The sequence below is a fragment of the Corvus moneduloides genome, chromosome 14 (genome assembly GCF_009650955.1).
Source record: "Corvus moneduloides isolate bCorMon1 chromosome 14, bCorMon1.pri, whole genome shotgun sequence".
In the NCBI taxonomy this organism is placed as follows: Eukaryota; Metazoa; Chordata; class Aves; order Passeriformes; family Corvidae; genus Corvus; species Corvus moneduloides.
Genome location: NC_045489.1, coordinates 4,470,217 through 4,485,404, shown reverse-complemented (window position 1 = coordinate 4,485,404; position 15,188 = coordinate 4,470,217). Strand labels below are relative to the sequence as shown.

At 39.9% G+C, this 15,188-nt stretch overlaps 1 protein-coding gene across 1 annotated transcript in view; it reads left to right on the top strand.

The window, feature by feature from the left end:
• LOC116450923 (connector enhancer of kinase suppressor of ras 2-like) overlaps positions 1 to 15,107 on the top strand; it is a 174,507-nt gene extending 159,400 nt beyond the window's left edge. Inside the window, exons 21-25 of the mRNA XM_032123908.1 lie at positions 3,809 to 3,879; positions 4,636 to 4,739; positions 6,037 to 6,544; positions 6,854 to 7,053; positions 7,700 to 15,107. Of these exons, the coding sequence (XP_031979799.1) occupies positions 3,809 to 3,879; positions 4,636 to 4,739; positions 6,037 to 6,544; positions 6,854 to 7,053; positions 7,700 to 7,915 (1,099 nt within the window). The 3' untranslated portion in view covers positions 7,916 to 15,107. The remainder of the gene's footprint in view (positions 1 to 3,808; positions 3,880 to 4,635; positions 4,740 to 6,036; positions 6,545 to 6,853; positions 7,054 to 7,699) is intronic.
• The last annotated feature ends 81 nt before the right edge of the window (positions 15,108 to 15,188 follow it).

Genomic DNA, 15,188 nt, shown 5'->3' with positions numbered 1-15,188 from the left:
AATTATCTCAGTAAATTTAACTTAAATACTACCAGGCAGCTCTATTTTATCCCAAAGCAATGACAACAGTGCCTGTTTGTAACCAACAGAATTAATTAAAGCCAAGTCTGATTTATTTAGAATTTAACTGAGACAAAGTACAAAACTTACTTGTGCATTTCAATGACTTTACTTGAGGCTCATCTTTCCCTGCCTTTGGTTCACTGGAGCACAGGCAACAAGAAACAATTAACCCACTTCTTGGTCCCCTGTAGGTTGTTACAACGTGCTGTGGTAAGACTGTGATTACATCTTATGGGGATCTGTACAATACTGGAGGTAAAATGTTGTGGCAGAGGATCCGTGGGATATTTAGTGCTGCTCCATGTCATCACAATTTCCATCCAGAATGCAAGCCCTGTGCTCTGATGGGTGGCCCAGACTCAGTGAAACATGCTGGTTGAGTTGCTTAATTATCAACAGGAAAGAGTTGTTGAAATTATCCAAGTAAAAAGGCAGGATTTGTGGGGAGGGAGTCCAGCTTTCTGCCCCGGGGTCGGGGTACAGGGATGTGCCTGCGAAATCCCAAAGGTGCACCTGCCAGGGCAGCCCAGGTCTCCTTGTGACCACGGGGAAGTCCCAGAGCTGTTGGGGCACAGCTCTAGAAACCAATTTAGCAATCCAGCTCCAGGGGTTGTGCTGGCCAGGTGCAGCACATGGAGCCCTGCAGTGCCTGTCCCTCAGGGGGATGTTCATCCTCCATCCCTTGGGAGTCCAGCTCTGGCAGGAGCTTCCAGTGCCCACCTGGAACCCAATATTTGCCCTCAGGGCAGAGTTCAGAGCCAACCGCCTGTGTTTCCAAGCTCTCCACAAAGAGCTTTTTATAACCTTGACTGCAGTTTTCTGAAAAATGAAAGTGGTTTACTCATCAAGGAAATTCATCAAGTTTATGCAGGGTTCCTTTTGAACTGAGTTTGCATTTCCTTGGGGAAAAAAAAAATTAACTGTAAGAAAATGAGCTGTAATCTCACCACTTGTATACCTCCTGATTAACCTCAAAAACATTCACTCATGCTTTTTCTAAAAACACAAAACCTAAAATGGAGATTCTAGTTCTTTTATCAGAAGAGATTGTATCATGATAAGCCACTGAATGTCATCAGATAACCCTTTATGTTGGCTTGACAAAGAGCTGACTCTGAATTGTGGTAAATGAGGTAAGAAAGCCCTTGTAACTATAGCTGGGGATGATCTTGGCCTTTGGAAGAGAAAAGCCTGAGCAGCCTTAGAGAAGGAAGATTAACTTCGGCTAATTCCAGATTTGGCCACTGAGGCCATATGTGTAAAGCTGATACTCTGGGTATCCTAAGAACATCCCTGTGCTCTGGAAGGTTAATCCTAACACTTCAACTGGTGTCTATATTTGCTTCCAAGATGTGACACCTTCAAATTAACAATGAGCAACAAAAGAAATTTTGCAAGAAATTTAAGGCAATACAAATTTCCTTGCACTGACCACACAAATGGCTGAGTTGGTTTTAGCTTGGAAAATGGTAATTAGTCCTAATTTATCATTGGTGCTTAAGCAGAACCTCAGCTGAAGGCATTGAGCCATCCTGCTTAATTGCCAAAGGCATATGGCAAAGTATGACTAAAACTATTTTGCTCCAATGCTAATGAGTTTAGAAATTCGGGAACAACTGATTAAGAACTGGTGAATACAAATGCTTAATAACGAGCAAGGACTGATGTCATTGCCATTCCTGCAATGAAGGATCTGCCTTGCAAGGGAAGCAAATGCCAGGCAATCAAGGCACCGTGTGCTGAGGGAAACGATGCTGGTGAGCGCTGTGCAAAAGCTCTTCTGTAAATCTGTTAATCCATTTTAAATGTACTTCCCTCATGATAAAGATGAGTTATTGACATGCTGATGCAAACAACGGCTGGAAGCAGTCCTAACCCTGCAGCTGATATTTGGGAAAACTAATCATCATTTCCATTTTCATCTCATTTGCTCACTTCTGGCTTAATACTGAGAGGCAAAGCAATACAATTGTACGATTCTTTATTTTCATAGTTTTGCAAGTAAATTAAGCCCTCTCACAATTCCCTGTAAGAAGTAAATGTCGTTGTCCCCTTTGGATACTTAGGAAAGTCATAAGATCCATAGAAGGATTTGCTGCAGGCTGTGCAGTGAGTCAGTGCTGTATCCAATATTACAAATTAAGATCATTTCTCGAGCCTCTGCGGAGCTGCTAAGACCAGGAGATCAATATGTGCTGAACTGTGCACTATTTTTAGTGAAGAGTTCACTCTTCCTTCATTTTCTGCCTCCTTGCTGTGCCTACCATCTCCCACATACCACCCTCCTGGACAGTAACAGTCACATATGTCCTTAAAAGCTTTTTTTCTCTTCTAGTACAAGAGGGAAAGAATAATACTGAATAGTTTTCTTGTTTTAATCTGCAAAACAACTGTCCTTTTGATATTTCATGTACTGTTCACTAATGTCTGACTTGAGGCCTGTGAAAGATGTTTTTGCCATTATAATATTCGTTAACCAGGAACATAATTATTAACAAATTTGATATTGCAAATGTTCAAAATGGAAAAAAGAGCTGCTTCCAGATAAACTCTCACATCAACATACTGGGAAATTAATGGCATAATAAAGAATTCAGTCACTCAGTGAGGGAATGGTTAAATACATCCCAGTCATTATAGATGTCACTATTAGGGCTTTTTTTCTTCAGTTATATCTCCTTGTTGATGAAAATAAGATAATTCTTGATTTTCCATTTGCTGAACATTGAGAAGTGACTTTTCCCTCTGTGTGTTAATTTCCTTCTTTCCCCAGTTTTTCAATTATATACTGTATAAACATCCAGGTATCTTACATAAAGAAAACTCAAAAGGTATTTTCCCCAAAATAAATGGTAATATTTTCCTAATGAAGGAAAAAAATCGTATTTTCTATCAAACTAAATAATTTGGGGACAAAGAAAGAAAGCAGCACATCCAATGTGAAATGCAAATATTGAAGTACTTGCAATTTACCAAGTCTTGCTTTAGAAACCCAAAAATTTGTATTAAATCAAGGGAAAGCAGTGTTGATATCACAGCTCAACAAGAGGAAATGTTTATATCACCAGCATTGTGAATCCAGACGAGCAAACAACCAAACTGTCAATAGGCTGTTTTAGCTTTCTGAGGATACAAATTCAATTCAACTTATTTCCCAATACAGGTTTTCACACAATAATTATCATCATTGTATTTTATTTTCTAGTATTTTGGCAATTCAGCCAAGTTCTTGAAATAAATAGAAGAAACAATCAGAATAAATGTGATAAGCTCCTTTACACTGTGTCTCTGGAAAACCTTCCCCACACAGTCTTCACATGCAGCTTGGAGAGGGTTTGATTGTGTTTAACGTGGGGACAGAGCTGGACATTCCCTACAAATTTTGATTTATTCTTTGCTAAAGTGGGCATGTTTGGGTGTGTGTGTGTGTCACACTTTCCAGAGGACCTGAGGAGGATTGATGTCCTAATTCCTCAGATTTCTAGGCAGCAGAATAAAATGCCAAGGGCTGATTCTGCATGAGATGAACATCCAGAGGAACACGTGCAGTGTGCCTGGACTGGGACATCCTTCACTCCCAGTTATCAGCCACCCAACACATCTGAATCACTTTAACTGCCTGAACGGTGTTTTGTGCTAAGCATTGTCTCTGACTTTTCCAGATGACACGAATATGTATGCCTTCAGATTTATGTGAGATATTCCCTTTAAATACCTCTCTTCCTCATTTTTATCATTCTATTAGATGGATGAATCGTTTGGGTCTCGCAGCAATTGGTTACACACCTGATGACAAGGATATTCACCCAGATGAAGGTAATGCTTCAGTGATTATAATTAGGAGAAGAGAGCAGACAGTACAAATCTGTTCAGTATTTCAACAAAGCTGGAGAGGTCATAACTGACTTCTTTATCAACATATGGCCATATCTTTTCAAATATCAATTTTAATAAGAATACATTTCCTTGAAGAACTACATTTATTGGTGCCACCACTAAAGAAAATAAAATCCTGAATAGTAATTTTAAGGAATATTTTAAAATAGCGATAAAGAGAATGCGGGGTTTAGGGTGAGGTGTGATCTCCCAGATCCCAGCCCTAGGGATGCTCATTCCCCTAAAACCAGTGCAGACATCACAGACTTCAGGGCAATGTGAGCTTCAGCAATATTTGTTTGCACGTCCCGAGCTCAGGTGCCAGCTTTGCCCCTTCCCCATCACCCACAGCAGAACCTGTTATGCCCAGTTAAATTAAGTGTTCAGGCTTGGCTCTACTTCGGCATCTGGAATGAGGTTTCTGTTTGAAAGTCTGTGACCAGAAGTTGGTTTTATGTGCACAGGGAGTCAGGTGCCCAAGCTGCCTTCTGTAACACCTCCCTAAAGCATTCAGAGGTTCCTGCACTCCCTGTGTGATTGAGGTGCCAGACCTTTCCACCAGCCCGTTCCTGAGTGGCTGCCGAGCCCTGCGGGTGGCTGGGGAACGTTCACCTCGCCATGGAAGGATGTTGTTAAAATGTGGGATCTGCTTTCTTGTGGAAAAGCACCCGAGTGAAACGTGGAATGCTTTATCAGCAGATTACTGGAGTGAAAGCGATCAGGACGACATCGATGGCTCCCTCACCCTGAAGCAGGAGGGCTCCTCCACGCTGTGTGACACCTACCACCGAACACCCTCAGTGAGTCACACACACTGCACGGACCGTAGGTCACCAAAGGACATCTGTGTGCCTTGACTTGCACGTCCCTTGTTCTGGGATATTTAAATACCATAAAGGCAGTGGAACAAAGCCAGATGTGATTGTAAAAATGAAATTACTGCTGTTCCTCATGAGCCAAGACTTGGATTTTTCCATAGCAAATCAGTTAGAAAGGAAGGAGAGGTAAATGTGTCCTGACACAGATCTGTCACCAGACTGGAAATATGACCTTTTTTTGTAGGATTGGTGAAACTACACATCATAATAGGAATAGAATATTTTACCTTCACTGCAGAATATGAAAAGAATGTGGTAGATGGGATAGTTTGTATTAATTGAGATTGGTTTTCAATTATGAATATTGGATACTGGATGCTAGAGATTAAGATCAGCTCACATTCACACAGTAATCATGTTTTTGTTCTTTTTTGAAAAATAAATCTTTCTAGAAAGAGGTTTTTTTTACAAGACTGTGTACAATACCATAGTAGTGACAGTATTGCAAATAGAACATTTCTATTAGACAAAACACAGGCAATTATGATAATTATTCTATGATTCTAAGCACAGATAGGACTGTTCTCTATTTTTCTTTCAGATTTTTCTTCAGCGTGAATGACACGATCCTCACACAGCCAGAACCAAAGAAAGAGTGACTGAGACAACAGCATCACATGGGTGAAGTTCAGACTGATTTTCACCCATGTGATGCTGTTTTATCAACTGGGATACAGGTTAAGCCCCTCCCTTTCTGTTTTTCCACATTTTTGCCTTTCTCTTTGTTTTGAATTAAATTTGTACACAGACCCAGCAGAATTCATTCAAATCGTTTCACAAGTTCAACAGTCCCCCAGTCAAAAATCTTCCTGGGTGCTGAAGTTTTTGTTGTTTGGGTTTGTTTTTTGGTTTTTTCTGTTTGGCCCCTAAAAAAAGAAAAGAAATCCAATTACGGTTTCTTTTGGAGACTTACACTGTCCTCAGCTGGACTGAGTGTAAGCTGCACAGGTCTTCAGGAAACCTGCACCAGTGTTACACTGTTCTTTCCATCAGGAGTTGCTCGTGGGCAGAGAATGTGCAAAACAAGAATAGGGAGTGGTAAAAACAGCACTTGTATAAAAGTTGTCGCTGCTAATTCTCTTCTGTTTACAGTGGTTCATGTTATGACAAATCAAATCCATCTGATTACTAGATACCATAGAGTGCTTTACACTACAGTCTTTTTCTTGGGTCTGTTCAAAACATTGTCTTATGGGCAGATGTTTTTGTATCTTTCCAGGTGAATTCTTCAAGTCCATTCCCTGAAGCCAAACAAAGTCGACACTTTTCCAGTGAATCCACGTATTCCCACTCTTCTGCCGAGGACTCCCGGCAGGATGTAGCAGGCAGCACCCAATCCTCGGGGTGCAGACTTCCCTACCGAGAACGGCGCTCGTGGCAGGACCTGATAGAGACTCCCTTAACCAGTTCAGGGCTCCATTTCCTTCAGACTGTCCCTCCGGAGGCGGAGTACATGAGTGCCCGGCCCGGAATGTCCCCAGACAAACGGAGACAAGCCACACTGCCCGTCCAGAGGCGCCACAATTTTGAGCAGGATGGGCCCTTTCCCTTGGTGGAATGTCCGAGGGGACACAGCTCCTATGGGCGGCCCCAGAAACAACGCAGCCAAAGCCTTCCCCGCAACAGAGATGTCCGGGGGAAGGGACGTGTAAAGTCCATCGAAGGCACTGATGACAACCTGGAAGAGAAGGTTCCTATCAGAAGGCACAATAGTTTCTGTGCAGAAGGTAAGCTCTGGGAGATGTTCTCATCTCATCTGCCATCAAAATGCAGAGCAGTGCTGCCATTATTCTCAGCAAGGATTTTGTGGCTGAACTGCTGGATGCTGGCAAACACAGAAGTTTGTACTTGAAATGCCAGGATGTAGCACTAAAAAATTGAGCTTTGGGATGATCCAAATATTCTCATTTCAATCAAAACAAACATTGGAGAACTGAGTAATAGGTTAATATAGTATTGCAGTTGCAGTACTGCTGCTTTTAGAGACCTCATCTGAATGATCAGGTTTGTTGTTAGGTTTCTTTCTTTCCTTTCAGAAAACGTAAAAGAAATTGAAGAAACCCCAGATGGTCTGCAAGAGCTCTACAGAACTCTGGAAGAAGCCAGTCTGTCAGCTTTTGGAGAGCAGCGGCCCTCCACCAAGCAGGAGTTCCGCAAGTCCTTCGTGAAGCGCTGTAATGACCCAGTGATCAATGAAAAGCTGCACCACATCCGAGTTCTCAAGAGCACTTTAAAAGTAAGGCTTTATCACTGATTTTGTGTGTAAGGAACATAAACTAGGAAAAGTATAATCGTGGAATCACAGAAGGGTTTGGGTTGTAGAGACCTTAAAGCCCATCCACTGCCACCCCCTGCCATGGGCAGGGACACCTTCCACTATCCCAGTTTGCTCCAAGCCTCGTCCAACCCAGCCTTGGACGCTTCCAGGGATCCAGGGGCAGCCACAGCTTCTCTGGGCACCCTGTGCCAGGGCCTCACCACCCTCACAAGGAAGAATTTCTCTCCGATATCCCAGCTAACCCTGCCCTACAGCAGTGTGAAGCCATTTCCCCTTGTCCTTAATCTCTTTACATTTTCTATTGTTAATGCTTTTTTTGTACCTTACAACTAAGTTTTAAAGAAACTAAAAATCCTTGAAAGCAAACATGTTCCCACTTAAGAAAAAAAAGACACTATTTGTCACTCTGTGCAGGCAAGTTGTAGCACGTGCCACAGACTGAGCTGTCAAACAGTTTATACTGTAATAGTTCCTGAATTTAGGTAAATATTAAAGTTTCCATAGTAGTTTCCCCAAGACTTGGCATTAAAGTGAAAGAAGAAATAAGGTGCTGAAATACAAAATTTCATTTTGATGTGTCCTCTGTCTTTCTGGAATTTGCCAGGCAAAGGAAGGGGACCTCACAGTTATCAACAGTCTTCTGGATGATCCCAATTTAACATCAAAGAAGTTCAAAGATTGGAAATTAAAGAACTATGAGTTTTTCCTGGACATTTGTGAGTACAGTGCTGCTGGGAAGTCTCAAAATGGAGCCTCTGAACTGGCAAGCTCAGCCCCAATGCTGACACACACACACTCCTTCATCGAGACTCACGTGTGACAGGAGCCTCAGCCTGAGTCGCTGCTGGGTGCTCTGAAAGATGCAGTCAGAAAAACACTGGGTATTTATTGCTAAGGTACTCAGCAGTACTGTAAATACTTGGGTAAGAGAATAGTGCCACAGGATGCCTACTACATTGCATGATAAGACAATAATATTCTTTATGAATTCTTTTTGTTTGCTATTATCAACCAATGTCCGTATCAAGCTCTGCATTAGAAAGAAGTGGTGCAGAAGTGTAACTGAAAACAAATACCAGTATATTTAAAGTACTGTACTAGAACTCAGCTTATAGTATGAGCTCCTACAATCATTTTATATATTTAGATATATATAAATACATATCTATGTATATAAAATGTAACATGGTAGTTGACATTTCCTTTTAAAATGCCCTAAAGTTCACATTTTCACACAATTTTTCTTGAGAAAAAATATAAAAATGAAGACATAAATACATTGGCCACTCTTAGAGATGAACATTTATTTTTGCAACATTTCCAGGTAGTGACCATCTTTGCAAATAAAAGGACAGAGTTATCAAAATGTAAACTCAATCCCTATAGTGTGCCTTAAAATGTACACTGTACATCTAAGAAATAGATCCCAGTCTGGCCCTATGGGCACTCTGTACATGCCATTTAAATACTGTGTTTGTAATGTGCTGTGCCTGCCTTTCAAACGAAGGAACACGAGCAAGCAGGTTTGGCACAGAGGTAAGATACGAGTAGAACAATATTGGTTGTTCACTAATGCTGCAACTTAAACTGGTTTTAATAGAATTTGAAGTATTTCATGGTGAAAGAAAAAAAAACATCTGCACTGAGTAAGGTACATACTGCAGGTTTTCATCGTTTCTTCACTGTGAATTTAAGTGACACATGACTGTGAGTCACAAAATTCAAAAAAGCATGAGAAAAAAGCTAAAAAACCTCCTAAACTAATCAATTACATTCTGTGATAGACTGACATCTATAGCTGAGTTAATTATTCAAAAATTATGTAATGTCTGGCAATAATTTTTAACTGCTAGCAGTACATTTGCAAGTGGGTGAAGTTATTCAAAACATCATTCGAAAACCAATCTGTATTGATTGGTTTGGGAAGACACACAAGTCACACAGTGTATTTCACTTCCTTGCCTGGGTGAGAATGGTTTGTAAGAATCAGATTTTGGGCAAAATACTTGTATTCTTGGGGGGAAAAGAAGATTGCTCTGAATGCTACTGAACATAGATTTCAAAACCATTCACAGTTTGCTTTGACTCTGCTTGCTAGAATAGCTCTAAAAGGCAGAACGAAGGGGATGTGAATACAGCTGATGTCATTTCACTGAAACAGATTTCATTGAAACAGATTTCACTGATAATTTTTTCACAAGATAAACCTAATTGTCTCTCATACATCCAGGACTGTAAAATCCATGTAGTTCAGCATAAGAGAGGAAAAAATGTTATCTCAGTGAGGTCCTAATATCCAGGGAGAGATTTTATTATTCCCAAAGTCAAACCCATGTGAAGGTGTCCTGGGTATTAATTCCATCTCCGCAGAGCAGCTGAGGGGGGCTGACCTTGGCTGGACAGGGGGAAAAAATGTCATGGAAAAGCTCCCAGGTTGAGATAAAGACAGGGAGATCACCTACTAATGGTTATCGTAGGCAAACCAACTTGACTTGGGGAAAATTCATTTATTAACAATTTAAAATACAATTGCATAGTGAGAAACAAAGACAAAATTTAAAACACCATTCCCTTGCCTCCTCCCTTCTTTCCAGTCTCAATTTCATTCCTTCATTTCCAGTGAGCAACAGCGTAAATTATAGAATCCATTTGGAAATTAACTCATACTATACATGCAAGAAGTGACGGATGATCACCAAATTAGTTAAATAGATTGAACTATCTAAATTCCTAAAGAAATTTAAATATGACTTTGGTTTCAAACCCAAAAGATGGTTTGTGCTTTCATAATGAAAAGATCTATATTATTTTCAAATAGCTTTCCAAAAGGATTTCAAATGCCACTGTATTGTCACTCAAGACAGAACCAAGCATATTCAGTGAAGTCACAGGAAAACAGAGAATACTACTTATAGCTGAAAATGATAAATATAATTGGGAAGATATATTTCTCAGAAATGACACAAGTAGCAGGGAAAATAGATTATCTCAGTTTTAAGTTTAAATACAATTTCTGAAATATGAGTAGATGAGATAAATAGTTGAGAGTTCACACTTTCGCTCAGCTTATCTTTAAAAACCTTCCAGTGTCATGAGATCATTGTTTCTAAAATTTCTTGGAATTGTGAGTTTGCATTCTGCTCTTGCAGAGCAGCTCTCAGCAAACCTGATTTGCACTGAATAGGCCAAATAAATTGTCCAGGAGATTCATGAGATGAAATGAGATGAGATACACTGCAGAAATTCCCTCTAATGGGCTTAAGATTAACTGGGAGAAAAGTTTGGAACATTTGTCTGGCATTGCTTGTGCCTTAAAGCAAGCAAAATCAAATTGCTAAATTAAGCAATACAAAGACTTTATTCTTTCACAAATGTCAGCTGGCATTTGGAAGCCGTTTCACAACAACTTATCATACCCCTGGCACATGTACTCAACTCCACCCTGCAGCCCTTCCCTCCCTGCCATGGGTTTCCTCCTCCTGGATGTAGGTGCCAATCTATATGTACTGCAGAGAGTAATGTGCACAGTCACCACAGCACAATTATTTGAATTTTCACCACCTTTGAACTCACTGGAATGCAAAGTGCAATACAGATACTGTATTTAAAAATTCATGCACCAAATCCTGCTCATGTGTTAAAATATGTCTAATTCTCCTGGACCAATAGGTGCTGAAACACACTGTACAAAGCAGCTGAAATTGTTGTGGTCGTTTTGATGCCGTATTTTTAAATAAGAAAAGAACGAGGTTTGGCTGTTGCATTCATCAAGGGAAATAAATAGCACCAGTACAATAGATTTATTAATTTACCAGTTTTCCTGCCTGAATTCTCAGGTAAAACTTGGTTTTTAACATATACAACAACATGGAAATGTTGTTTGGATATGATTTATTTAACTGGATCTTATTAGTGTCTTCATTCAGGATTCCTGCAGGTAAAATGTCTCAGCCCATAGACTTTTTCTGACACCCTACAAGCTGAGTCTTTTTGTTACTGGCTATTTTTCATTACAACTGATTTAATGCTCCCCCTGAGCTACTGATTCCCCTCCTTTTTTAATACTGTTCTGTATTCAGTGACATGTCAGATCTTTGAAAGTGTCTTAATAGCTCTCTCAGCATCACCTCCTGAGAGAACTGAGACATTTTTCTTGGTTTCATTATTTTAAGTGAAAACTACCCTGAGCTTGCTCTAATTGACATGAACAAAAATCAAAGGAGGAGGAGGGGGTTCGTATCAGTATATTCAGCTCTCGGCTGCTGCCTTTTGAGCTGGAAATGTGGTGCTCCACTGGCTTTTTCCAAGGAAAAAGAAATGAGTGTTGCAGAGAATTGTACATGGCCACTTAAGTCTACTCTTACTCCTCTCAGCAGTTACAGCCTTCCAGACCAGAACACTCATTCTCCAAGGTCTTGTGAAGGACAGTACAGGTACCTTTGAAGGGGTTACTTTACAGCGGCTCTGAGAAGGGCTAAGCCTCCTCAAAAGTTGTAGAATTCTGCTGCTGACCTTCAGGAGATTTCACTTTAAATGTTAATAGGACTTCTGGGAGAAAAAATAACAATCAGGTAGAAATTGTTTGACTCAACACAAATCTGAGGAGAACAAGAACATTCTTCTTATTTTTGTCTCAAGTAATGCGAATCAGGCCAAGATTATCACATACCTTATTTGCCATATTCTCTCCTCATGTGGTTTTACTGTCTTCCAAAGTGGTAAAAGCATTCTTTTCTGCCAAAAAAATAGCAGTATTTATGACCAGGGTGATATAGCTGGGGGCTGTTGATCCTTGAGGAGGGACAGCTCTGCCAGCAGAGCTATTCTGTGATAATTCATCAACAGTTTGTACAAACTCTTCATGCAGTGGGGAACAAAGTCCTTCAAAGATGGTTTGTGTAAAACAACCCCTGGCTAAGGCATGATGCAGCACAACAAAACCAGCCCCCTCTGCAATGCCTGTCAGCTGCCCCTGAACTAGAGGATACCACCAGACAATTTAATTTACAGTTTAAACACTCAATTTGTCAGTATAAGCAAGTCTTGTGTCTCTACAGATATTCTGACTGTCCTAGAGAGATTCCTTCAGGAAGAGAGCATAGGCCTGTCTGTATCGCTGGGTCTCAGCTCGAACACCCCATTCAGGGCACACCCGGGCTCCCTACATTTAATGTTAGAGAAATAAGTGGTGGCTTGGTCTCATAGAGGATTTTATTCTCTCCTCAGTTTTCACAGTAGGGAAATGGTGCTTTTAGGGCAGCCAGAAGGGCACAGGTTTTCCACAGTAGATTTTCCATGTACCACATGCCTTAGGCCACCGAGACAACACATCACTTTCCCTGCTGCCAAATGATGTTTATTTACCACTAGGACAAAAAATGGGTCATAACAGGAAAGACTGGAGAAGCAATATTAGCTATTCATTTATATTCAGTATTAAAAAGCTCTTTTTCTTCCAGAATGTTTCCCTCACTAAAGCTGAGGCTCAGGGTAGGTTTTCCAGGCAGGATGGTGTGGGGAAAGGTTCTCCGTCTCCTCTCTCAGATGAATTCATACTGAGTGGCTGAGGCTCTCCATGGGTGTTATGTGGGCACAGATCTGAAAATCCCATCTAAAAATCGCACCTGAGCCACATCAGCTGATGTACGGAAATTACATGGCTATTTAAACCAAAACTAGTGGGTTCTATTTTCTTAGTTGATGTTTATAGGTATTTTCTTTGCTCCCATTACACACAAGCAAAATGTGATGTTTCCGATCAGTTCCACTCTCTAACGTGGGGGCAGGGGACTCTCTGCTCTGGATGTAACTAATAGTGAAAGAAACATTTTTTAAAGCTTATTTTCTACATTTTACGGGTTTTAACACTCTTGCACATCCAGAAGGAGGTTTATAAATAATATTGTTTAAGCTTCTATCAGGTTTGAAGATAGGTGATATACTACTGGGACCTCCTCTTAAAAAAAATAAAAAATTAAATCAGACAGAAACTGCCTTCAGGAAAAGAACCATATTCATTCTTAATGCAGGCCAGGCAGATATACCTTTATTTTTATTGAGCACATACATGCGTTAGAAGTGACAATTAGGGACTTTAAGCATTAATGCCACTGTATGAGCAGTATTTTAAAGAAAGCAATGTTGTAAAAATGATCAAATACGTCAACAACCTGCTGTTTGACCAGCTAAGCCCTGTAGCTTCTGTCCTCACATTTCTAGAATATTGTTCATCCTCAGGAGTTGGTGAGGGTATCAATACAGATCTTTTTACTAGCAGTAAATGCGTCTGTCCGAATGCTGCAGATTAACTAAGGATGTCACATTATACATATTAACTATTGCATTTTTTCACTAGCAACCACAAAACAAGTATGTCTTAACGAACCGTGTTCACTGGCCAAAAAACCAGTAAGACCCTGTTACCAGTTAAGACTTCTGTTTTACTGAGAAACAAGGATTTCAGCTTAAAAATCTGACGAGAAAACAGGTTAGGATATAAGAGAAATGCACTAGTATTGATGAACTTTTTACATTTGACACATACTGTATTGCAAAGACAATATCCTTGTAAGATCATTAATTGCTGGGCCATAGGTGACTTCTAGGTTACTAAATAGCTAATAAACCTTGTATAGAGCCTTTTTTAGATAACGCTTACATGTATGGAAATGTATGACACCCTTGTACTATGGCTTGCACTTTACTTGCATTAAACTGTGAAGTAGGCTGTAGTAATGTCTTTGTATATTCAGGGGTTGAAATACCAAAGCACTGGAGTATCGTACTGCTGGTGTTCAACCTGTCCAACATGCTGACAACGTGTATTTTGCAAACCCCACCAACTTCAGATCTTTGGCAAATAACGCTATGGGGTCTCCATGGTCTTTGTTTCTTTGTAAATATAAACATTCTTACCGTTTCTGTAGCAATAGGAGGTTATAAACCAAACTTTCACTAGGACTGTTTTCAATAACAAAAAAAAAGAAAAAAAAAAATCTATAGCGCCTTGTATAAAAATCATGGAGACTCCATGACCTGTGGGCATTTTTGTTTACAAGCAGTATGTATATATGTATTAGAGGCAGAACTGTTATTTATCACAAAGTTATATTGTGGATGATTCTTTCTTAAATAAATATATGTTTTCTGTCGTTAAGAAGAATAAGTATTTTAGAGCCATCTCGCGAAGTTTGAAGTGTCAAGCTTCACATACGAGTAATCTTCCATGTTTCAGCCTTGTTTTTCTAATCAGCTGGGAGATGAACTAAGAGGCAATGGAAAACCACCTGTCCATGCCAGGGAAAATGTTGGAGTTGTAAGTTTTTGAGCATTCTGCAACTTTTCTATAATTCCCATCGTGCTTAATGCTTTGATGAGCAGATGCTCCATCGGTACCACAGTAAATCCCTCAGCTCATGGATGCTACAGAGAGAAAACCAATGGTTCTAGACTAATACAGGTCAAACGAGGTTTCAACCCCTGGATAATACAGTATTTCTTCAGTTTCACAACAGTATTTTTAATTTTATACTTGTCTATGTTGAGAGATGATCCAATAGTTTCTATAGGCAATGAACATTAGGTTTCTTTTTTCCCTCTTTCCAGATGAGTTCTGTGTGAATTACTGTAACCGGCTGCGTTTTTTCTATCACAGATTAATAACTTGTTAACTTTTTGTGTGTCTACAATGAAAATTTATGAATGGAAAACTTCACTGTGTGTTGCTCACTGGGCATATACCTCATGGTACATTGCACAGACATGTAAGTTGTAAGTTGCACTGCAACATTTAAAAAAGGAACATATTGCTCTTTTTTCAAAGATATTAACTTATTTAAGAGAGATAGTCTGTACATTATTAAAAAAAAACAAAAACAAAAACAAAAACAAAAACAAAAACAAAAACATTTATTCTTCCTAAATTCAAAGCTTTTCTTTTGGGGGGGAAAAAAAAAAGTTGTAAACTTCAGTTGTAAATTTGGACTTCAATAAACGAATTATCTGCACTTAGATTGTGCGTTTCTGGAGGATTTTGTGTGTTCTGAGGGTGATCCAGGCTGAGTGCGATGCGGGATGAGGGGCATCCTTCCCGG